At 45.9% G+C, this 25,320-nt stretch overlaps 1 protein-coding gene across 2 annotated transcripts; it reads left to right on the top strand.

The window, feature by feature from the left end:
- Positions 1-150: 150 nt before the first annotated feature.
- On the top strand, positions 151-9,492 carry PDE6H (phosphodiesterase 6H). Of its 2 annotated transcripts, none has more exons than XM_068142702.1 (4): positions 151-230; positions 5,101-5,293; positions 5,559-5,599; positions 6,489-9,492. In XM_068142702.1, the coding sequence occupies exons 2-4, from the start codon at positions 5,151-5,153 to the stop codon at positions 6,563-6,565; spliced, it is 261 nt and encodes an 86-aa protein (XP_067998803.1). In that variant the 5' UTR covers positions 151-230; positions 5,101-5,150; the 3' UTR covers positions 6,566-9,492. The 2 variants fall into 2 exon arrangements, with proteins under 2 accessions (XP_067998803.1, XP_067998804.1); XM_068142703.1 differs by lacking the exon at positions 151-230 and adding an exon at positions 1,574-1,852.
- The last annotated feature ends 15,828 nt before the right edge of the window (positions 9,493-25,320 follow it).

Below are 25,320 nucleotides of genomic sequence, written 5' to 3' on the forward strand. Positions count from 1 at the left end.
GCTCTGCTGCCCCCTCCCAGGCCTCCCTGGAGCTGTGCCTCCAGAGTGACCGGATCACAGCACTCCCCGTAGGTGTCCCCCCCCTACACCCTGCAGAGGCCACCCACGATTGGTGCCCTGATGTCACCTGGTGGCAGGGTATATATGGAGGAGAAAAGACACCTGGGGACTCGTTCTACGCAGGCTGGAGGACAGGCAGTGAATGGTTTGCGAGAGGAGCCCTTGGCACTGTAAGTATTTCCTGGGACATCAAAGCAGTAATGAGGGTGACAGGAGAAGGAAAGGGGAACTGATTGCAAAACCTAGAGGAGAAAAAAAATGTCCTGATAAAACCCCATGGGAGGGAAAAAATGGATGTTTGTTCTTGGAGAGCATGGACAGACCCAGCAGTTAAGAGAGGGAGCTGTGCTTCTTGGGTGGTGGTTTTCTGGCTCCTCTAACATTAGGACAAGTTCTGCAGCAGTGGTTTGTCTCAAAGCTCCTTGGCTGTGTGAGCAGCTCTGCCCTCCACAGGGTCACTCAACTTCTCATGCCCCTCAGTTAGGGCTCCCTGGCACCCCTTTGCTTATATCCTCAGCTGGTTAAGCCTGCATGGGAGCAGCACCAGGGGGACTCCTGAGGAGCAGTCAGTACAGGCAGCTGGTGTTCTCTGCCCCAGTGTCCAGTCATACATGCAGGGGACATTGGTGGAGACTTCACATGGTGTGATACTGTATCTCCAATGTTACTAAATTGCTTCTTTCAGCTTGGGTTAGTCTTTCCAGTGCTCTCCATGCAGAGAACAGTTGTGGGAACATAGAACTACTTGAATTGAGTTTCTGTCTTTTATAGTGCATCCTCTTTCATCTATTCTTGGTCTTAAAACTTCTGCTAGAACAAAGGGTCTGAAATCCTGTGTGAGCACAGGATCAGAAAGAGCTGAACCTTCATGGACTTTTTCCATTGCGACAATTAGCCAGCTCAAGGAACTGAGACTGAAGCTGTGAGACTGCTCACGGGCATCTTACACTGGATACAATACTCCCTGATGAAGACCTGCCTACAAGGATGATGCTAGTGGCTGTCATGAGGTCAAAAGCTGAGCATGCAAGGACCCCATTAAAAAGAATGTGAAAACAAGGGTCTTTCCTCCTGGTTGCTGTCTACTCTCGGTGTATGGAAGGCCAGGGCTCCTGGGTGTTCTGTGCCTGACATCCCTGTGAGGCACCATGAAGACAATTGCCCATGGAGCAATCTGTATTTCTGAAGATTTCAGACAGGGGAAGATGATTTCCTATACTGAATCTGACTGAAGAACAAGTGAGGCATCTGCATTATCTGTCATAGAAATTTTCCGCAGAGGATCAGAGCTTAAGGAGAGGGCAGATTAAAGAGTCATCAGTTGTCAGGAGTATCCAAGCCCCTTTAAGTTCAAAGAAAGCTAAAAGAAGGATGATTAAGCTGGCCAACAACCCAGAGGTGGGGTATCTGACGCAACCAAGATAAGCCCATTACCATGTATTAGGTATAATTAGCATTCACATGCAAGCAAAGCCCTTACTCAGAGGATTAAACTCTGGACTGGGCAGAAACGCTGTCAGGAGCAATTAGGTAACACCTAGTCAGAGGAAGGAGCAGAGGAAGTGCATGGAGAACATCTCATTCATCACCAGCCGTTACATCCACAGCCATCAGCTCTTGCCCAGGAGCTGCATCTCAGTGCTGGCATCAGCAGAAGAATTCTGGCAGCCCAGGAAGATCTAGGAGGAGGCAGCATAGCGGTTGCAGAGATCTAGAGAAGGAGACTCAGTCTCATCAAACATTTGTCAAGCCATCTGCTTCTTGTGGCACCAAAGGCTATCCAAATACCCAGGTACGGGAAGGCACAAGGCTGGGAGATTCCTCTGGGAAGCTGCTGTGGGTATTCCATTCCCATCCATGATCCTGGCATGCCTGCACAGTCCTCTTTGCTTGTGTGCAAGGGCATCTGGTTCCTGAGGTTGGGCAACTGGGCAGCTCCTGTCCTGTGGGGCAGGACCCTCTCCAGCATGAAAGGAGACATCTTTGGCTGTGTGTGATGGCAAATGAATCCCAGCAGCTCAGGTATGGAAGTGCAGCTTGATTCCTGCTGCAGAACAGAGGCTGTTATGTGGCATTAAGTTGCCTTTTCTTTTGGTTGTGCATGGAGAGAATAGGTAGAGAGATGTTGGCAAGGAAGGTGCTGGAATTGCCTCTTTTGGTTTCCTTGAGTGTGTTTTCTTGAATTGATGTTGGTGAGAGAGAAACTGCAGTGTGATTTGATCAGATCCTTTTACTTACCAAGTTCTGGATTACTGAGGAACTGCTAGGTGGATACAACTACTTCAGACTGGGGGGAAAGGAAACTCCAAGGGCTGAGTCTTCTTATTAGCCATTTCTCTATCAAGGCTGGTGGCACACATGGAGTCAAGGAACTAAGATGAGTTGACCTTCAAGGATGTTTTTGTGCTTAAGGTGCCACGCTGGCACACAGCAGGGGTTGGTGAAGCAGGGCATGAACTCACCTGGAGATGGAGCTTAAATGCATCTTATCAGTTTTGTATGCCAGTTCAAATGGTTGGAAATCTGTTAGCTGATTTTTGTCTTCTGTTGTACTTTTGGAAGCAACCCTTGAGAGGGGTGCCAAGCATCTTGGCAGGTCAGATGAACGTGGTGCTTAGAAGTGAATGTCTGTCTCCTGTAGTACAGGAGGAGTAGCTAGCATCAAGACAGACACTGCTGATAAGAACTGCACCTGAGGCTGAGGCATAATATTATACTTTGAGTCATCAGCAGACATACCATGAAGCAGTTTCCCAATGGAAAGTGTTTTGTTGGCTGGAAGTACCATCTGAATTCCTCATTGCTCCTGGTTAGCAGTGAGGCACCAAATTGGTTTGCTTTGGGATGTTTTTCTTTGTTTGGCTGGTTTTGGTTTGTTTGCTTTGGGGGTTTTGTTTGGGTTTTTGTGGGGTTTTATGGCTTGGTTTGGGATTTGTTTGCATGCTTGCTTGCTTTTGGTTTTGTTTTGTGTTTTGTGTTTAGTTTTGACTTTTTTGTTGTTGTTTGGTTTTGTTTCGTTTGTTTGGGGTTTTTTTTGAGCCAAACTGCCTTCACCTCTCAGTTTGACACTAAAAAAACCCACCAAACCTGTGAGATTTTTGTCACTCCTCCCAGCAGTGCAGCCCAGGTCACACTAATCACTGCACCTCCATTCCCATTCTGTAACAGATGAAGGTGACAGTGTTTGCCTGTCCTGCCACCATGCTGTGAGGATAGAGCTGTAAGTACTGGGCAGTTGTTCAGGTGCTGCAGAGATGGCAGCCAAATATGTGACTTCCACAGTCTGAGCTGATCCCTGTGCTTGTGGGCACAGTGTGTGCTTAGGAAGCGTTGTGTTACAGGCGGGGGAATAGCATCTGTGCATACTTCAGCTGCAGACACAACCATCTGCTGCTCCATTTGGGGCTCCTGGAACCTGTCCAGTCTCCTGCTTGGGATATTACAGCTGAGACAGAGCCCGACCACAAGTGACAGAAGAAGGAGCCTGCCTTTAGGTGCTACCCTTAGGATCCATCCCACTGCCAGCACAGATGGAAAGATGTCATGGGTGAAATATTCTCAGACTGCCACAGCTCTTCACCTTGTACTGATGTGGAAACGACACAGGAGGATTGCTTGGATGGTACATCTCAGCTTAAGCTTTCCATCACTCTGTCTATTTCAGGACAGCCAAAAGACATGGACTATCTTCAGGCTAAGAAAAAACAGCAACAACAACAACAACAAATCCCCAGACCAAGATCTTTGATAGCTTTTATAGCTCTGAGATTAAAAGTCCAGAGTGTCACTGCAGGTGATGCTGGGGATTAGGCCAGAGCACTGTGGTGACATAATGGGATTAGTCTTTAGTACAAAATCCTGAAGCTAAGTCCATCAGCAGTTCCATCAGCCTGGCTGCACACCAGGCTGCATGAACACCTGGAGACAGGAGTTATGTAATGGTCACGGGGCAGAATGTGACTTAAAGGAGGGCAGATAAAAAATGGCATTTCTTTTTGCCCATAAACGCACTTGCTCAGACCATTCGAGCATACTGGTTAGCACAAAATTTGATGAATAGCTGGAAGCTCCCCCTTAAGCACTGGTAAGAGTTATTGCTGTCCTCTCTGGGAAGAAATCAAAGGGCTCTGAGTGCAGCAGTTCTGCATGCTGAAGCAGAAGAGATGTCTCCCACAGAAGTATTGCTCCTGGATAACTATCTATCTGTGAAGTGGAGCTTGGCTCATGTGCAGTGTGGTGCAGAAGAGGAAAGTGAAATAATGCTCAGAAATGCCAAAATGGGCACATCCCAGGAAAAGTTAGAGGCTTTACTCTGTTAAATCCTGAGAAGTTAACTTCTGTCTAAAAGTCAGTCCCTAATGCATTGCCTTAGCCTTCATTATAATTCTTCAGAGTTCTTGTGCTATTTCCCATGAGTTTGGTACTGACAAACATGAGGCCATAATTGCAACTCCACACAGACTAAGAGCCCCTCTAGCTCAGCATCCCACCTCCACCAGTGCCCAAAAAGTAATGCTTGGGCAAAATATAAGAACAGGTGAAGTATATCATGATGATTCCCAAGGATGAGACTTTTTTCTAAGCCATAAGTGTGTCTTTGTGGCTCCTAGTAGTCATGCCCTCAACCAGTAAGTACAAACATCAGCACCGCTGTTGCAAGGCTCACTAGAAAACAAACGACATTGGCATTAACCTTCTCATTTTACCCAAACTGTGGGGCAAGCTGCTGCAACAATCTGTCTCCAAGAGTCCAGCTCTGTCAGAGATAAAAGGTGTAAATCTCCATGACTCTGCAAGTCATTAGACTATTTGGTTAAGTGTTTTTTTTATGCTCTTAGCTCAAGTGTCCTTTGTTTGGCATCTTAATTCTAGCATGTCAGATGAAAGGCAGTGCTATCCAGCTTGCTTTGTATGCATTACCTGCTTGCTTTATGTTTAACATCCTGTCAGAATTCTATTTTCTGTAATTCTGTCACCTGACTACTGATACCCAGAAATGATAAGCAGAGTGATTTGTCAGTCCTTGCTGTTCTCTTGCAGGCAGAGTGTTCTGAGAGAGGCGTGTGCCCGCCACACACAGCAGCCCAGCGATGAGCGAGAACCCACCTGCCAACCTCAATGCTGGAGAAACTCCTGCAACTGGGCCCACCACACCACGCAAGGGGCCTCCCAAGTTCAAGCAGAGACAGACAAGGCAGTTCAAGAGCAAGCCCCCTAAAAAAGGAGTAAAAGGGTAAAGGCATTTTGGAATGACAAGAAGCCTAACTAGTCGGGTGGCTCCACTGCTAAGTATCCTGCGGTACCATCTTTCCTTGGACAAGGAGCTGGGAGACTTCCCCCTGTGCCCTGGTGCTGGCAGCTCTCCTGCCTCACACTGCTTCTCTTCCTCTGCTTTTCACCCACAATTCTCCTTTCCTGGCTCCCAGGGTGCAAGGCAGCTCCCCTTTTGTGGGTGCTGCTGGCCCAAACTCACCACTAATCTACTCTTTTCTCCTTAGGTTTGGAGATGACATCCCAGGCATGGAGGGACTGGGCACAGGTAAGCACTGCAGGATGTCGTTGCCATGCCCTGCTTCAACACAAGTGCAGTGCTTCAGCATGGGAGAGTGTTCTCTGGGTGGCTCCTCTGTCTCCCTGGCCTCCCTGCAGCTCTCAGGGTCACCAGAGAAGACTGCTACTGCCTCCACAAGCTGTCACATTCGTGCTTATGCTTGCATACACGACAAGACAGAAAGGCTGTTTAGGCATGCTTCAGTTTCTGAACACTTCCATTTGGCTGCAAAAATGCTTGTTTGTTTTCTCCTAATACCCTGGCTAAGAATTTCAGCAGAATGAGGTTCTCAAAGAAATGCCAAATGCTGCACTATTAATACCAAAAACCAGGGGAACTAAATCCCAGCTGGTTAAGTGTTTGTATTAGCACCAGAATCCTAATTTGAAGGATTATATGCATCCATCAGGCACTGAGAAAAATGCACTGGATGAGCTTTACCTAGTCTGAGCTTAGCCACCAATAGAAACTGCACCTGTCAAAGAGTTACAGATCCTGAATTTTGTAAACCAAGTTCTTCAGCACCTCGTTTGAGACTGCACATATCTTCAAGGAGATGGCACTTTGGCTACAGGTAATTTGTAAGAACAGGAGAAACCACATCACTGGAAGGAATTTTTACACCACACAGCCACTGAAGAGACTACAAGAGGACAGGTTGGAGTTTGCTCATAGAGAAAGATGGCACAAGCAAAAATACACTGACCTGGTTCAATCTAGTAGGTAGTATCATATTTGAAGAGCTCATTTGCTCAGTCTTCAGCTGGAATCTCATTGTTCTGGATGTTTCCTCAGTGAATCAGCCTTTCCATTAACACAAAAGAAATCCAAGAAGTGCAGTGACCAGAATGCCTTTCTCATGCTTTCTCTTTTGCAGATATCACAGTGATTTGCCCATGGGAAGCTTTCAGCCATCTGGAACTGCACGAGCTGGCCCAGTTCGGGATCATCTAAAGCACCAGCATCTCTTTGGGTGTCACCTGGTGGCTCCACAGATCCCAGCATGGTCTTCATCACCTTTGACACTTATTTTTGGCCCTTGCATCCCATTCACATGTTCATGGGCAGAGTGGTTTTGTAAGAGCTAGTTATGAGAAAGTCCTTTGCAGCTTAATTTGGCAAAGAAGTTTTATGGGACCCTGAACAGACCTCATGCTCCATGTGATGAAACTGCTGAAAAATGTCTTAATACCTCCCTGCACCATATTCTGGCTTCTCCCACTGTTGTAGATTTTCACTGTTTGTGGAGATACAGGGAGGCTGTATTTGATTTTTCCCCCCCCTGGTTAATCTTTCTATGGTTAGCTGAGATACTGTGTGCATGGGAGTGCATGTATATCCAGACCTAATTACAGCAAGTTCATTCAGCTTTCCTCCTTGCTTCCCTGACAGCTTTCCTTAGGGGATCTTGATGGGTATGTCCTCATGTTAGCCAGGCCACCAATTATTTGCTGAGGGTGTATCTGTAGAGAACAGCATTAGAGTCACCAGTTCAAACATCAGGCAATTTTTCTTTAGGACATCTTTCCCCAGGGGTTCACCATAAGGAATCTGCTGCCAAGATTTACCTCATCAGCAAATGAGGAAAGGGACTTGCAAATGTTGTCTCTGTTCTACTGCCCACAAGCTATGACCTTTGAGACTCTGGCTCTCCTAATAATTTTAAATGAGGAGGTGTGTCCGAGATCAGTAGCTAAGTGAATTAATCCTACTGTTCATTCCTTTGTGGTTGCAATCCCAAAGCAGCAGCACTCTAAATGGCATGGTGTTTGCTTTCCTTTGATGGGACACCCCTCTGTGACATTTGCACTGTCCCCATGCCCATACATACTTACATGAGGCATTTTCTCCCCAGGACATGACTGCTGCCAGTGAAGGCAGAGAATCATTACAATCTGACACCAGGCAGTGCCAGTAGTCCCACCCCATCTATCAGAAGATAATATTGCATTACTTGCTCCCTCTTCCCTGTATTTAGCATGAGGCAAGTCTCCCTTCACACACACACACACACACATCATCATCATCATCATCATCATCAGGAAGGCTTTTTTCTTCACCCTCTGGCAACTTCAAGCTCTGGAGCTTGTCTGGACAAACAGGCAAATGGTAGTTCCCCAGAGAGAGATAAGAGCAAAGCAGGTGGGGAGGCAGGGGGAGGTTACAGTGTGTATATATAGGCAAGCACAGCGAATCCACTTAACTCTATTGATTTGTGTCTCCTGGTCTCTGGCAGCCTGAGTGCTGGTGAGGCACTCACAACCACTTAAATGCTCAGGGAAGGCACTGAGATTCCCTTCTGCCCTGGCATTAAGGAAGGGCTTTTGTTTGTTTGTTTAGAGTCAGTGAGCAACCTTTATTGTAGCTACATAACATTCATCAGAGGAGGTGGCATTTTTAATCACTGCCTTCAGCTTGATGAGCCTCATTGTGCAAGAAATGCCTCCTTCCAGCTTATCTTTCCTGTGCTGAACATGTTCTAGAGAGCAAGGAGTGGTTGTGGAGAGGAGAGCAAATCCAGCCTAAAAGATCAATCCCCATGCACAAAGCATTGCTATAAATCCTGGGCCGTGCTACAGTTATCTGCTACTGTTACTCCAGAAATAAAAGCTAGCAGCTTTCATTTAAAAATATCTCCTCAGCACCAGGAGCTGAAAGAAATTCCTGTTGGAAGTCCAGAGTACAGCTTTTAGCATTCAGCACTCCTGCCATGGGAACCAGCAGTGAAGCCCTGAGCTGTTCAGAACCTCCACGCAGTCGCAGCGCTGGAGTCAGCTACCGTTTAGCTAACTGCAGCCCACAGCTATTTCCTTGGGCAGAGGCAGTCTGTTCTTTTCACTTACCCCCAATTTCTCCTGCCTTTCTCACACTTTAAGGCTTTTCTTTCCCCCCCTAAGTACCCTTTTATGTAAATGATGGTTTATTTAGTCTTTCCTGCAGAGGACTGAGTTCATTTGGGTTTATTATTTTTTTGATCTCATGTGCTAGCTCTCTCTTCCTGTGGCTAAATGTGACTGCTCCTATGTCAATGCTCTCCTGCTTCCCCGGACATTACACCATCCTGTAACATGTGATCCTTATTGCACCTTTTTAGTTTGTCCTCTCCTATCTGGGGAAAGGCCCATTGGATCCAGTTCGGGATCGTGCAGCCTGGCTACCTCTATCATAGAATCATAGAATCAATAAGGTGGAAAAGACCTCAAAGATCATCAAGTCCATTGAGTTTTTCCTCTTTTGTAAGCAGAACAACCAAAGGAGAACCTTTGAATTAGTCCTTTTGCTCCCTTTGCATACCAGACCTTGGGAAAGCAATCCAAAGATAGTGAAATCCTCAGACAGGAAATATCAGGGATAAAAGTCAAGTTCTCCTGAGTCCAGGGGCTGAGGCATTCCAGCAGACAGGAGGGTCCTGCTCTGATTGCCACAACCCCAGCTCCCATCAGAGAACTACTCTATTCTCCTTCCTAGAGGAATCCAACAGGAATGCACACATCCCCCAGCTCTCATGCCTGGCTGCTGAGCTGTATCAGATGTTTTGAGACAACACAGCTTGCTAGTTATTTTTCAAACAATTTCTGTTAATTAATAGGGATTCTATTTGTTCCTTTACTTGTAAGGAATTTTCAGAGGAATGAGGGAGTCAGAGAGCATCTTCACAGCTGTTTTGTCTGAGGTTCTATGTTGGGGTTGGGTTTTTTTTTCTAATGAGCTGAAACTTCCATTTTTCAGACACTGAGAGATGGCTGTGGTGCAAGAAAGCAAACATGTTAAAGCAGCTTGTTGGAGGACTTCAAGTCTATCTGCATTGTAATATGTTATTTGTTCTTTTACTATAAAAAGAAAAGTAACCAAAAAATGAATAAAAAAACGTTTTAAAAACCTCCTGACTGCTTACAAATCTGCCTGGCTTACAAAATGCAGCGAGAGAAAAGCACATGATCTAGCTTCTCATTCTAAAGCCCTCTCCTGAGGAAGGCTCTGAAATTCAGACACTCACCACTCTTCCTGAGAGAAACCCAGCTACTTATCTCCAAACAACAGGCAATAAAGACTAACTGTGATACCATCTGAGAAGCAGTTTTTTCTCCCGGTGTGATGACTGATGTATTGTCCTGGGCAGAGTGCACATGACTGCCTTAGGGCTAAAATCTTTTGGCCAGTTATTTCTGCTGGGAACTCTTGATGCAGCTGAGTGTCAGCATGTTTCTAGCCTACAGCAAGAAATGACTGAGAAGTGAATGCCACTTTGCTGCTTCTCGTTGCTGTGACTGCAAGATAGAGCTGCAAACACTCACCTCATTTAAACTATATCCTTACCCTGAAAGGTTGGACTAAATGATCCTTGAGGTCCCTTCCAACCTGGTATTCTATGAATCTATGAATCTCTTTTTAATTCTTGTTGCTGAAGTCAGCAGCTCAGCACTGGTTAGGCCACACCTTGAGTCCTGTGTCCAGTTCTGGGCCCCTCAGTTTGGGAAAGATGTTGACTTGCTGGAAGGTGTCCAGAGAAGGGCAACAAAGGTGGGGAGGGGTTTGGAGCACAAGCCCTATGGGGAGAGGCTGAGGAACTTTTTGGGGTGTCAGGTAATGATAGGACGAGGGGGAATGGAACAAAAAATAGAAATGGGTAGATTCAGATTGGATGTCAGGAAGAAGTTCTTCCCCATGAGGGTGCTGAGACACTGGCACAGGTTGCCCAGGGAGGTGGTGGAAGCCTCATCCCTGGAGGTTTTTAAGGCCAGGCTGGATGTGGCTGTGAGCAACCTGATGTAGTGTGAAGTGTCCCTGCCCATAGCAGGGGGGTTGAAACTGGATGATCCTTGAGGTCCCTTCCAACCCTAACAATTCTATGATTCTATGTTAGGTTGACAGCTGAAGTCGAGGATCTCAGAAGTCTTTTCCAGCCTTAGTGCCTGTATAAGAACAGAAGTATCATGCAATTAAAATTAAAGACAGTTTCACAAACTTAGACATGTGCTTAACTCTGGAATTTCCTCATACTGGGCTGCTTAATTTTGAAATCCTACTCCCAGTCCCCATTGTATTGCTGGACCATCAAAGCTGGGCTCAGCTTAGTATCCTCATGTCGGGCACCTGCACTCCCAGATGTTGTCCTGATTGCCCTAGGCAGGGAGCACTTATGATTTCCAGGCTTCCCCACATCACCTGCAATCCACCTGCAGGGAGTGGGATGGCTGAAGCATGTGCTGGGAGCACATAAGGACTTCATTCTACCAGTTGCAGCTTTTAGCTTAGCTTTAACAAGTGCTCTCATTTTTTATGCTCACTCTTTTTGAAGTTTAGCTGTGCTGAGGTTTTTAGCCCTCACTGCTCCTGCTGGGTGCAACATACCTTCCCTATGAAGGCTCAGTGCCTTCAGGCATTTTCAAACACTTTCTTATCTCTGGCATTTTCCCGAGGGCCTCTCACATTCCTGAGGCTGTAAATGAAGTGGCTGAGCATAGCAACCACCGTGCAGCACATATGCAGCATACACCAGGCTGTTCCAATGGCTGGGCTGACTGGGGACACAGCATAAATAGATGAATTACATTGCCTTGTGAAGAGCATGACTTTAATCAGGGGGTACTGCGAGCAAAGAAGATTTTTGGTACCCTAGGAGCTTGGTGAGGACAGTGGTGAGGGCAGGAAAAGCTCATAGGAAGGAAAGATTCCTTCAAGAACATGGAGAGCATGAAGAAGCAATGTAGTGAAGCCTGTAAGCTGCCTGCCAAAGCAGTACACTGGGCTCTGCCCTGCAGACCATGCCAGACAAGGTATGGCAGATGGCCAAGGAGCACTTGCAGGAGCTCCAAGCCTGTTATGGTATTGAAGAAAAGCATCTACATGAGGCACAATCTACAAGGGGTACCCACTGAGCAAGCTGAACTTGGTCCCTTACAAGAGGCCTTGCTCTGTGTGAGAGACATGGCTAAAGCAGCACAACCATCCAAGAGAGTTTGGAAAGAAACATATCAAAATGTGGGAGCAAAAGGTGCTCCAGACTAGCACCATGGTGGCCATGTAATCATGGGTGACAGAGTACCTAAGCAGAAATTACAACAGTGGGAGAGTCTGTATCTTGTGTTGTTAGGAGGGCTCAAAAGCCTGTGTTTGGTATCCCTTCACCTCTAGTCAGAACACCAGAAGACACAAAAGGTGGAAATCGCAGGACTGTTAACATTCAATGCAGGCTGCTAGAATACATGCCTGGAAGCAAGATCTGTGCAGGCTTACAGAGGGTGAAGGGGAGCACAGCCATTTATAAACAGATGGGAGACAGGGACAGTTCCTCAGCTGTACAGAGGTTTCTGCCCCATGAGTGACCTGGGGCACAAACTCACCTGGCTTCATCAAAACCCCACACTGGTTTCTCTAGGCACAAGGAGAAGGTGAGCTCATCTGACAGTCTAGCTGGAAACAAGTCAGCTCAGACATGTACACCAGACAGCCACCTTCTCATCCAGGCAGCTGCTGGCACAGGCACAGCAGGCTTGCATCTGTTTGCACCATGGGAGCTGGCTGCAGCTCTGAAAATAAAGGAAGAAAAATAACAGCAGGCCACCCACATGAAAAGCAACAAGTAGTGTTGGATCTGGCTTTAGCAACTGCAGTGTCACCAGAAACCCTCGCTGGGATCAAGATCTTCCCATGCTAGGCGCTGTGTAAGTACATCACTGGGAACTAATCAGTAATAGTTCTCCAAGCCAGTGTGCTGCTCCAGCCTGGGGATACTGAACTGCACTAACAGGGGGACAGTGGAGATGCAGCAGCCTTAAAAGTTAGTACATATCCAGGACACAGCTGGGATGAGGAACATGCAGGTGGACACATCAGACTCTTCAAATATGAATCTTAAGCTAGGGGAAGATCTAGTAAGCCTCAGTCCCAGACAAGAGCAAGGGGAAAGCAGGTCAGCAATGCATTTGAAATGAAATACAATCATAACATGAAGCAATTTTGAACTAATGCTGTCTATACAGAAATAGTACCACAAGGAGCTGTATTCTGAGAAACCTGAGAGGAACTTAGTGTTGTTGCATCCCCATCCAGACAGCTGCATTCAGTTCTAGGAATTGTGAGGACAGAGGTTGATAAACTGTTAAGAATTTCAAGTTAATGAAGAAGGGGGAGGGAGAGGAAAGAAGCATACAGATAGGAAAATGAAGAAAGGAGGAGTAAAGACTCAACAGGCAGCAGGGACTTTGCTCCAGCATGTGCAGCTTCCTAAAATAGCCAGGTGGAGTTGTGATAGCCATCTGGAGGTAGCCAGCTGTAAAGCATAGATAACTAAGGAGGACAAACTTTAGCTCGGATGAAACAAGAAAAACTCTATCTAGGAAGGATCTGGAGGTGCTGGAGCATGTCCAGAGAAGGGCCACAAGGATGATTAGAGGGCTGGAACATCTTTCCTGTGAGGACAGACTGAGGGAGTTGAGGCTGTTCAGTCTGGAGAAGGAAAGGCTCTGAGGAGACCTAATTGTGGCCTTCCAGTATCTGAAAGGGGTTGGGGAGGGACGTTTTGGGTGTCAGGGAGTGATAGGACTGGTGGAATGGGGAAAAAAAAAAAAAGATAGAAATGGGTAGATTGAGATTGGATGTTAGGAAGAAGTTCTTCCCCAAGAGGATGGTGAGACTGGCACAGGTTGCCCAGGGAGGTGGTAGAAGCCTCATCCCTGGAGACTTTTAAGACCAGGCTGGATGTGGCTCTGAGCAACCTGATGTAGTGTGAGGTGTCCCTGCCCATGGCAGGGGGGTTGGAATTAGATGATCCTTGAGGTCCCTTCTAACCCTAACAATTCTATGATTCTGTCTGAACATCACAACTTTAAGCAGTTGTTATCAAGAAGTCCTAACAAATGGCTTCCTAGGGAAGGGAAGGGAAGGGAAGGGAAGGGAAGGGAAGGGAAGGGAAGGGAAGGGAAGGGAAGGGAAGGGAAGGGAAGGGAAGGGAAGGGAAGGGAAGGGAAGGGAAGGGAAGGGAAGGGAAGGGAAGGGAAGGGAAGGGAAGGGAAGGGAAGGGAAGGGAAGGGACCAGGTTGTAAAAGACCTTTGAGATCATCAAGTCCAACCTATCATCCAACACCATCTAATCAACTAAACCATGGCACCAAGCACCCCATCCAGTCTCTTCCTAAACTCCTCCAGTGATGGTGACTCCACCACCTCCCTGGGCAGCACATTCCAATGCCCAATCTCTCTTTCTATGAAGAACTTCTTCCTAACATCCAGCCTAAACCTCCCCTGATGCAACTTGAGACTGTGTCCTCTTGTTCTGGTGCTGGTTGCCTGGGAGAAGAGACCAACCCCCACCTGGCTACAACCTCCCTTCAGGTAGTTGTAGACAGCAATAAGGTCTCCCCTGAGCCTCCTCTTCTCCAGGCTAAGCAACCCCAGCTCCCTCAGCAGAAGCTGGCCTCTTGTCCCATGGGAAGTGGGAAGGCTCTGTTACTTAGGACATTTGTGACTGACTGTAAAAAGCATCCAAGAATCCCCTGCAGAGAACATCTGGTCTGGATCAGGCACAGTTCCTGCAGGAAGCAGGGCAGTTGTTCTGGGTCATCGCCATCGCGGTTTTCTCTCAAGCTATGCAGCAGCAATGTATAGAAAGTAAGTTTGGGGTTTATGTGAAATTTATACTCAGTCATTACAATATCAAAGTTAAATACACAGAAAACTCTGCTTAGCAGCCGTGTGTAAGCTTCTGATGACAAGACACAAACAAACCAGTGATGCAATAGAAGCATGTTTATTTGATGGGGAACAAAATACATAGAATCATAGAATCAATAGGGTTGGAAAAGACCTCAAAGATCATGAAGTCCAACCTGCCACCCAAGACCTCATGACTACTAAACCATGGCACCAAGTGCCACGTCAGATCCCCTCTTGAACACCTCCAGTGATGGTGACTCCAACACCTCCCTGGGCAGCACATTCCAATGGCTAACAACTCTGAGTGAAGCATTCACTCCTGTTCCCTGTTACCTTTCAGGAGTTACTAATGCTCTGTGGAAACCACAAAAAAAGGAAGAAGAGTAGGGACCAGTGGCTCAGATTCACATCCCTATTGGCATCCAGCAGATCCTCTGCATGGATGTACTTGCCCTTCAACTTCAGCAAGCACCAGACAGCTCAACTGACTTCTTGCTGCTGCTGCAGGACCATTTCACCATCAAGAGAGCAACTGCAAGCAAAAAACTCATTTGGAAAAATAAATATAAAAACCTAGTAAAAATCTAAGGCTCTAAGGCCACACCTTGAGTACTGTGTCCAGTTCTGGGCACTTCAATTTAAGAAGGACACTGAGATACCTGAATGTGTCCAATGGAGGGCAACGAGGCTGGGGAGAGGTCTCAAGCACAAGCCCTATGAAAAGAGGCTGAGGGAGCTGGGGTTGCTTAGCCTGGAGAAGAGGAGGCTCAGGGGAGACCTTATTGCTCTCTACAACTACCTGAAGGGAGGCTGTAGCCAGGTGGGGGGTGGTCTCTTCTTCCAGACAATCAGCACCAGAACAAGAGGACACGGTCTCAAACTGTGCCAGGGGAAGTTTAGGCTCAAGGAGAGGAGAAAGTTCTTCCCAGAAAGAGTTATTGGCCATTGAGATGTGCTGCCCAGGGAGGTGGTGGAGTCACTGTCCCTGGAGGTGCTCTAAAAAGGATTGGACATGACACTTGAAGCCATGGTTTAGTTCTCATGAGGTGTTGGGTATTAAGTAATAGGTTGGACTTGATGATCTCTGAGGTCTTTTCCAACCTGGTTGGTTCTATGATGAAATGATTAAATGAAAAAGTAAGGAAGTATATGAGACATTTCCATTTCACTGATCAGCAAGAACTGCTTCTTGGGGGAAAACAAAACAAAACAAAACAAAACAAAACAAAACAAAACAAAACAAAACAAAACCAGTGAGATTTTCATTCTATGTCCTACCTTTAGTGCCAGATTGCTCCACTTTGGAAGATACAGGATGCACCTCATTGTGTGTAATGCTTTGAAATGCCTTTTTCCCCCCCCTTGCCTCCAGTCTGACACCATTTCCCTGGCAAGGCAGATTAGAGATTTGCAGCTTTATCACAGCCATGTAGCCTATTTGCATTCATTCATGGTAATGCCTAATCCCATTTTTAATCTTAATAAGCTCTTTAGTGCAATAATATCCTATGGCACTAAGGCGTACAACTTAATTCCTTGACTTCAAGCCAGGAGTCTCTTTGGAGCCTTTTCCACTGACTTCCACAGGGCTTTAGATCAGATCAGGCTCCACACAAAAAAAGAACCCAACCTGCTGCAAACTGGTGAACCACCTGTCTGGAAAAAAAATAATGCTGTGGTTTTAAGTCACAGAATCGCCAAGGTTGGAAGAGACCTCAAAGGTCATCCAGTCCAACCTGTCACCAACATGTAGCTTTTCTATCTCCCTAGAAGCTGCATTCTCCAAACCTTCAATCAGTATTCAACCAGAATAATTATTAGCTACCCTGATCCCCAGATGCTCCTGATAAACTCTGCAGGAAGGAATCCTTCCTTACCCCCACTACCCTGGCTGGTGATTCAACATGAGAAGTTTGGAGCCTCCAGGTGCCTGCTCCCAGAAGAACCTCATCTCTTGGTCTACCTACATTAAAAACAAGATTCCCAAGTTCATGCAGGAAAAATCATGACAGAGATAAATTTAATATGAACTAAACTGCAGGAGAAAACTGCCACTAGTTATAAGAGTTCAATTACAGGGCAAATTTTAAATCACCTCTTTTGAAGGACCAAGGAGAGTCATGCTCTGGGGACCACCTGGACTTTCTCTCTGAGCCCCAAATAAAGCTCCCAAGTGATCCCAATAATACAAATCTTCTGTTTTGCTTTCAAACTGGAATGGCACTTGCAGCCCAGAAAGCCAACCAGATCCTGGGCTGCAGCAAGAGAAGCACAGCCAGCAGGTCGAGGGAGGTGATTCTCCCCTTCTACTCTGCTCTGGTGAGACCCCACTTGGAGCACTGTGTCCAGTTCTGGAGCCCCTATTACAGGAAGGATCTGGAGGTGCTGGAATGTGCCCAGAGAAGGGCCATGAGAGTGATCAGAGGGCTGGAGCACCTCTCCTATGAGGACAGACTGAGGGAGCTGGGGCTGTTCAGTCTGAAGAAGAGAAGGTTCTGAAGAGACCTACTTGTGGCCTTCCAGTATCTGAAGTGGGCTACAAGAGAGCTGGGGAGGGACTTTTTAGGGTGTCAGGGAGTGATAGGACTAGGGGGAATGGAAAAAAAAAATAAATAAATGGGTAGATTCAGATGGGATGTTAGGAAGTTCTTCCCCATGAGGGTGGTGAGACACTGGCACAGGTTGCCCAGGGAGGTGGTGGAAGCCTCATCCCTGGAGGGTTTTAAGGCCAGGCTGGATGTGGCTGTGAGCAACCTGATGTAGTGTGAGGTGTCCCTGCCCATGGCAGGGGGGTTGGAACTAGATGTTCCTTAAGGTGCCTTCCAACCCTAACAGTTCTATGATTCTATGATAGGGGCTACACAACAGTGCAGAAACTATTCACTGCCCTTTGTGTGGCTTCACTTTGACACTACTTAAAAGGGAGAAAAGAAATCTGTTTCCACAGCCCTTTCAGTGCCTGGGGATTTGTGATGAGGGTGCACAGGGGGTAAATCAGCTCAGGGCTCAGACACACATCCAGAGCAAGGGGGGTGCTACAGCTTTACAAGGTACTGCTTAGTGACTGTGTTAGGGGTGGTGACCTTTTTAGGCTGCTCAAATTGTCAATAAAATACAGTTCATGGTGGCTTGTGCCTGCTTGTATAGAGCTCAGAGGGCAAGCACAACTCATTGCTGCAGCTCAGCTGCTGAGCAGCACTGAGTAACCCAAAAGGGCTTCATTACTTTCCATCAGGGGTCCATAACCCCTGTTTTGTTTACTAAAGAGATGGTAAAAAGGCCACTTGATCAGAGCCAGCAATGTCTTAATGGGAATGCATTTCTGATAGGAGAGGAGTCTTCCAAACAGCAAAAGCAGAATCAGATCTGGTGGCTGGAAAGTGGTGTTTGATACATTCAGATAAGAACCACATTGCTCATTTCTGACAGAGGAAATAATGAACCTTATCACAGAATTTTAGCAACAACTTTCCACATGATCTGTGCCCTGTAGGTCTTCAAACCAAGTCTGTGTGACAGGATGAAGGATAGATAAGCTGTAGCTAACATCTGTGGCTCAGGCAATTCAGAGCTCTTGTGCAGGGCCACTGGAGAAGTTCTCAAGTCAGAACTGAGCAGGATGTCATCAGGATCATTCCAGCTGGTTCTGACAACCTGTCACTCATGCTTACCTGTTACTGCACAGGTGGGAGCCTATGAGCAAGAGTTGTGTTTAAATATGATAACCCATTTGCATAAGTACTTGGAAAAAATGCAGGTTGGCATGGGGTATATCACATGAGCTTGTTGCTATGGGACAAATAAAATAGCCTTCATTGCTGCTTGCTGCATGTGTAATTTAAATCAGGAACTTTCAGGAAAGCAGGAGAAGGCAAAAGTGTCTCTACCTAAGCAGGAAAAAAGCTCCCTTAAACCCAGTACGTTTTCTCCATGTATGACCAGTAATGGATGCAATGGAGAAGATACAAGAGAGTGGCAATATATAGCAGTATTTCCCTAGCATAACCTAGTAGCTTCCAGTGATTTCCACTCAAGGACGTCCTGAGGCAGAGATGATGTCTTTGCACCTTGCAGCACTTTGTACACTTTCCCTTCACGGCACAGTAGAGAACCTTTCTGAACCTACAGAAATTTTTTACTGTCCACAGTACCTTTAAGCAAGGAGAGAATAGAATAGAATAGAATAGAATAGAATAGAATAGAATAGAATAGAATAGAATAGAATAGAATAGAATAGAATAGAATAGAATAGAATAGAATAGAATAGAAGTAGAGTAGAGTAGGCCAGGTTGGAAGAGACCTTTGAGATCATCAAGTCCAACCTATCATCCAACACTATCTAATCAACTAAACCATGGCACCAAGCACCTCATCCAGTCTCTTCCTAAACTCCTCCAGTGATGGTGACTCCACCACCTCCCTGGGCAGCACATTCCAATGGCCAATTTCTCCTTCTGTGAAGAACTTCTTCCTAACATCCAGCCTAAACTTCCCCTGGCGCAGCTTGAGACTGTGTCCTCTTGTTCTGGTGCTGGTTGCCTGGGAGAAGAGACCAACTCCCACCTGGCTGTAACCTGCCTTCAGGTAGTTGTAAAATAATAATAATAATAACAATAATAATCATCATCATCAACCCAATAATAATAACAATAAGCCCATTCACACCTTACAAAGATCTGAGCAGAAATGTGACCTTTTGCTTATCAGAATACAGGAGGAAAAAAACCCAGAACATCTCATTTTGCTTGCTGTCACCTGCAAGCTTCCTCAGTACCTGTTCTGGAAGAGACAGTGGTTCTATGCTGACTAAAGCAAAGCTTTCCCACTTCTCTTGGAGCTCAGGGATGCTGCAGTCATTCATTGTTTGTCCAGTTGTTATCAACTGTAAATGGCAGGTTACAGGTTAGAACACTGTGGCTTTGAAAGATATTAAAAGCTTTACATCCTTACTCATCCAGAGACATCAGAAAACCTGCCTTTAAATGCAGTTATGAAACACTGTAATAAGTGGCAGTGGGAGACTTAAGTATTAAGAGCAGCATTTAGAGAAGGGCAACAAAGCTGGTGAGGAGTTTGGAGCCCAAGCCCTGCGTGGAGAGGCTGAGGGAGCTGGGGTTGCTTAGCCTGGAGAAGAAGAGGCTCAGGGGAGACCTTATTGCTGTCTACAACTACTTGAAGGGAGGTTGTAGCCAGGTGGGGGTTGGTCTCCAGAACAAGAGGACACAGTCTCAAGCTGCATATGGGGAGGTTTCAGCTGGATGTTAGGAAGAAATTCTTCCCAGAAAGAGAGATTGGCCATTGGAATGTGCTGCCCAGGGAGGTGGTGGAGTCACCATCACTGGAGGTGTTTAGGAAGAGACTTGATGGGGTGCTTGGTGCCATGGTTTAGTTGATTAGATGGTGTTGGATGATAGGTTGGACTCTGATCTCAAAGGTCTTTTCCAACCTGGTTAGTTCTGTATTCTGTATTTTAGGTAGTGGTCAGTTTAACATTTCATCCACCTATGACAAGCTAGAAGACACTGCCTCATGCTCACTGATATCTTAATCTAAGATATTACATTTCATGAGGTGCACAAAGCAAGGCTGTGGTGGAGAATTCCTGCCTCAGGAACACTGGCAAGAATCACCCAGGACAGAAATTGGGTGATTTGCATTCGGATGAGGTGCGTCCAGCAGGCAAGGTCCACACCTGACATAGCAGAGCCAGATGGAGAACTGCAGATTCCCATGGGATTCAAAAGAGAGATTTGAATAATTTATTTATAACAAATTAATTTGAATTAACCAGAAGGTAGCCAGGGCACCCCTATTCCCTCAGAGCAAAGTCCAGCTGCAGAAGCAAGCCCACTCCTTGGATTTTCTGTCAGTAGCAGTAAGCACAGACTGGGACTGGACTGGCATTGCTTTTGTTCCAGTGCTGGAGGCTGTGGGGCTACAGCTGTATGACTCTTTCCCACCTCCTGTGGGCAACTGTCTCCTTGAAGCTCCTTTTGGAGGATGATGATGGTGGCTATTAAATATGTCCTGCTCTTCTGGGGCTCCCCACATGCTTGTACTGGTTCTGCTTGCTGCTCATCCAAGGGTCACTGTGCCCTGCTCCTCCTCTGCACTTAGTGCTGGGTGCTCAGCTCCCAGTCATGTCAAACTTGAGAATTTCCTTACCACAGAGATGTCCTCACAGAGCACACAGGGTTAGACAGTAATGTCTGTGGTGTATTGTAAGAGCAGGAGTTAAAACACAGAATACAAAGGCGACTTTTGGTATGTTTTCTCACTTAAATTTTCTATTGGACTTTTTAGATTCACTAATGCCAGAAATCTCTTTTTATGACAATGGCATTCTTTAAGAGGCTGTAAAAACAGAGGCCTAAAATCTCTACCCTACCAGCCCATGCTTCTTGTGCCATAGTATCTGGGGCCAGGAACAGGACAGAGGGGTCCAGGATACTCATCCACAATGATGCATATGTCTCTCAGGATAAATTCCCCCTACATGGAAGCAGTGATTTCAACTCTAGAAAATGCCAGCTGCTGATGCAGATTTACTTGGGGGGGAAAAAAGAAAGGCAAAAAAAAGAAGCAGTCTTATGAGTCTCATCTCTTGGCAACTGTCCCATAAATAAGAACTTTCTTTTGCTGGAAGCAAAGACAGGAGACTTTTGGGAAAATACACTGTACCTTTAGCACTACTGAGTAGTATCCAAGCTCCCCACAACTGTTGGAAAACAGCTGTGGAGTTCCATTTGGACCAGTGAAAGTCGTGGTGATGACTTTGAATGACACAAGCACAGAAGGACAAAAAATAGCTAGGGTTTATTTATTCTGTTTTCTGAAACCCATAAAAATAAGCATCTGCAAGCCTGTGAGACTGTGCCAGAAGTTAAAAATACAATTGAAGAAGAAACAGCCACAGACTGTTCCTAACACCAAGTCAACATAAACAATAGATAGATAGATAGATAGATAGATAGATAGATAGATAGATAGATAGATAGATAGATAGATAGATAAAAATTAGCCACAATAGAGTAAGTCTAACCAGTGATTTCTGCCATACAAATTCACTTAGCTCTCACCTCACCTCCCACAGAGCAGTTTGGAGTGCAAAAAGAAAGAGGTCTAGAAAACAATTCATTATCGCACCCTAAACGTCGCTCAGCCGCTTTCATTTTTTTCATCAGGCTCTTTTTGCCATGCTTACCCCACTATCCTGACCTAAAAAACATGCCTACTTTCTCAGATAAGCTAAGAATGCATTTGTGGATTCATCACCCTCTCTTTTTTTGTTATCTGCTGAAAGGCATGCTGTGTCCCAGGAATCTGCAAGGCACCAGCGAAGAGAATTATTAAGTGATTTTTCAGCCTGTGGTCCACAGTCCCCAGGGACCCCCATGAACTATTTCTACAGGGTCCAGGAAAAACAACCAAGAAAAGCAAGATGCATGTCATTATGCTTTGATTTGATGAGCAGGAACTCACACTCCATTAGGGAAAAGAAATGGAATTACAAAAAAACAACCACATTGGGAAAAGATAAAAGACATCATCCAAGGTTGAAGGCTGTCTAGAAAAGTCTGTGAACCCACCCAAAGAGCAAGAGCCTGCCTCATACATTCCACTTTCTGGATTATATGAGTTTCCACTAGCTGAAGTATGAAACTGTGGTGATTTTATGTAGTTTCTCAGCAGCATTTTGCAGCCCATGCAGAATTCTTGCTGCTGCACCTATTTGCTCAGCAGCATTCATGCCAGAGAGCTTAAAGCTACTGCAGTGGTTTCACCACTTTCCTAGTGCTACTTCATCTGAGCTGTTGTTATTCCACTGAGTCAGGTGGCTTTGCTTTCATCTTAAAAGTAGAAACATTATTGAACTGTTTGTTTTCTGCATTATAGATCTGCTTTGCTGATTTAGTCAGCCAGCCCTGGATCTTCTTGACTCATTAAGCACCATCAGTCCTGCTCCATAGTGTCCTATTTTGGGTACAGCCATTTTGCAAGAGACAGACAAAATTAGCCTCTTCTGGGTTAACATTTGTCATATTGTCTGTTGTATTATGGATCTGTTTGGTGCAGAAACAGGCATCAGAGCATACCTGCATTGTACAGCACAGCCTGGTGCAGAGGTCCCAGAGTTAATGCCCATGGAAATAGCTCTGCATTGGGACGCATCCTAGCACCTCAGCACAACAGCCAGGTCAGATAATTTTCCCTGCAGAGATATGAAGTCATTGGTTAAACTGCTGTACCGTTCCCTACATCTAGACTGCTACCTCAGCACAGTGCTGCTCAGATATTTCAGCCTTAACTGGAGCTAGCCCCAGAACACCTGAGCTGTGAGGTACAGACATGCCACCCATGTGCTAGTCCAGAAATCACCAGGAGGCTGAGTGTTTTATACAGACCACATCATCTCTAGACAGCATGTTTCCATAAAGAAATAAATAAGCAAATAGCAAAATGTTTTCTGTGCTCTTGTGAGGCAGCATAAATCTGCATAAGTTAAGGGTAGTGCATTACAAATGTAGCTGGTACAAGAAGCCATAGCAAAAGAACCTATCTGCCATTCCACTATAGGACTGCTTGGTATCATTCCCAGTCTGAGCTAGAAGAGCAGAATGCAAAGCACTAGGTTAGCTTCAGAGGGGCTCAGCTTTGGACTACCACTAGCACTGTGAAACGTCAATTCAAGTGCATGCTCCTTAACAGGGTACTCAAACAGGATAGCTCTACTCTAAAGGCTCTTGTTTGTTGATGCAATGCTGTAGGATCAGAGCTTGACATCGGTTAGCGTATACTGTCTGCCTAGCTTCCCTTTCATTACACAGATCTCTCAACTTTTCCCTCCCTGGAGCATCTTCCCACCAGCTTTTCTCACTGTCTTCCCTGTTCTGTGCCATTTTTGAATGCTGATCACTGTTCCTCCCAGCACCAGTGTCATTGTTTCTAATAATCACTCTGTATTTTGTATTTTAGGAGTGTACTCTCTGAACTAAAGAAGACTTCTGGCTGGATGCACCTTTCACAGGTCTTCCTAAGTCACAAGGAGCTTCAGAGCCTGATTATCCTGGTGGATCCATGTCCTAGATGACTGAATATTAAATCAGAGTCAATCTTCAGTGCAATTCACAGACTCACCGACTCCATACTGACATGGGGATGCATCAGTCCTGCTACCACTGGTCTCCTGCAAGGCCCTTATCACCACAGATGGAAAAGCTTTCATTAACTGATTCTCTGCCCTCCAACTGCAGCCAATCTCTATGGAGTTTATAGCTCAGGAAAAGGAAAATATTATTTCACTTTTAAAAATCAGAAAAAATAATAATTGGAGTGGTTCCTGTAATCAAAAGTCACGTCTACAAAAGAGCCACACAGCTAGCAACTCCCAGTTTAGAGCGAGGAGGGCAGAGGAGGAGCTAGAAATGTCAACCTCAGGCCCATTGCCACATTGCTACCTAGCTTGTGAAAGTTCATGTACTGAGATTCAAAGATAATGTCCTCATCTTTAGATAGAAGTCTCTTGAGCTACATCTCTGCAGGCTGGAAGTGCAGCTGTGGGCTTACTCTGCATTCTTCCCCAGTGTTCACTGCTGGCAGCTATCAGAAACACAACAGTGGGTGCATGAACCCTGGAGCCAACCCAGTGTGGCTTGTCTTATGCCCTAAGCTATTTCAAAAGCTGAGGAATTAATTTCTCTTGCTTCTGATGTCTCTATAGTTAGAAAGACACTAGTGAAAAATGCATAGTGGAAAGGCAGTGAAATCAGTTTTAAAAGAGGGCAAACTGGGTAGAAGGCATTGTGGGTGCAAGCACAGTGCTGGAAACAGTCACAGAGATTAACCAAAGGGAAGGGCAGGACAGGGAGGTAGGTGTGATGGAGGGGTGGAGGGGGAAAGGGATAAAGATTATTATTATTTGGAGTTCAAGCTGTGCCCCAGAAGTGGCCAGCTGTGTGGGCCCAGTTATGGTAGATTCATAGAATAGGGAAAACCTATGGGGGCCCCTTCACTGGGCCAGGGACACAGCCCCTGCAGCACTCAGCCCTCCAACTGGGATTAGGCTAGGTAACATCTTCACATCAGCTTTCTATGCTTAGTTACACTGGCAGCACAGTAGAGGTCTCTAAGGATGGGACTCACCTCTCCTGACTTTACATATCTATAGCATAGTTGCCAAGGGGGATCTAGTCAATAAACCCACTGGAGTTGAAGGACATACTCATCTAACCAAACACTGGCATCTGCTTCAGCATGAGATGAATCTCATGCTAGTCTCAGCTGCATTGCCTAGTCCTCCACAGACAAGAGAAAACATAATAATTAAGGTGTCTAGTTTAGATGCAGACATTTGAATGTGATCAGAGGTGCACAGCATACCCAGAACCCCAAAATAGAATAGTCCAGAACACAGAGAGGACCAATGCTGACACAACAGTGACAGCAACATTCACACCAACGTGGAGCTGGAGAACTTGGATAAAAATAAAACCTGTGGGAACAAACCAAACTCTCAAAGCAGTACAATAACTGTTGGTTAAATAACAGAGTTTTGACTGGCATTCCCAAAACACCCCCAAGCCCTCAGCAGGCCTCACAGCTTTGCTGTGCTAAGCACTGTACAACCATATATTGAAAAGAGACTCCCTGTCCCTGGAGAATACGTACAGGAGCAGTAAGAGCCATGCATGGTCACCACCCATTTTCCCTGACTTTTCCTTTTTGTCACAGCTATTTCCAGAGTCACTCATTTCTCTCAAGGGGTTGTGCTGGAACACAGCAACGTGATTTTGGGAAGCACTTTTGCTGCAACAGGGTCGCCTCAGAACAGGGCATAATATTGTTGCTTGCGAGCTTTCTGGCACTGCGAGACCAAGTTTGTACCGTGACATTTCAGGTTTCCCTTTGGGTGTTCTCAGGTTGTTTCAACAGGCCTCAAGAGCTTCAGCACAGGCTTCAGAACAGAATGAGGTAACAAAGAAAAATACTGGAAATATTCCCCAAATTCCCCAAGTATGTGGCAGAACTTTTTTAATATATACAAGGACCAGAGT

The sequence above is a fragment of the Melanerpes formicivorus genome, unplaced genomic scaffold (assembly GCF_026170545.1).
Source record: "Melanerpes formicivorus ecotype bairdi unplaced genomic scaffold, bMelFor1.0.p_v2 SCAF_8, whole genome shotgun sequence".
Taxonomy (NCBI): domain Eukaryota; kingdom Metazoa; phylum Chordata; class Aves; order Piciformes; family Picidae; genus Melanerpes; species Melanerpes formicivorus.

Excerpts from the sequence above, each read along its gene's own strand:
- PDE6H (XM_068142702.1), top strand. The coding sequence starts at position 5,151 with ATGAGCGAGAACCCACCTGCCAACCTCAATGCTGGAGAAACTCCTGCA. Across the intron at positions 5,294-5,558 it reads CCTAAAAAAGGAGTAAAAGG|GTTTGGAGATGACATCCCAG; the intron begins GTAAAGGCATTT and ends TTTTCTCCTTAG. Across the intron at positions 5,600-6,488 it reads CATGGAGGGACTGGGCACAG|ATATCACAGTGATTTGCCCA; the intron begins GTAAGCACTGCA and ends TCTCTTTTGCAG.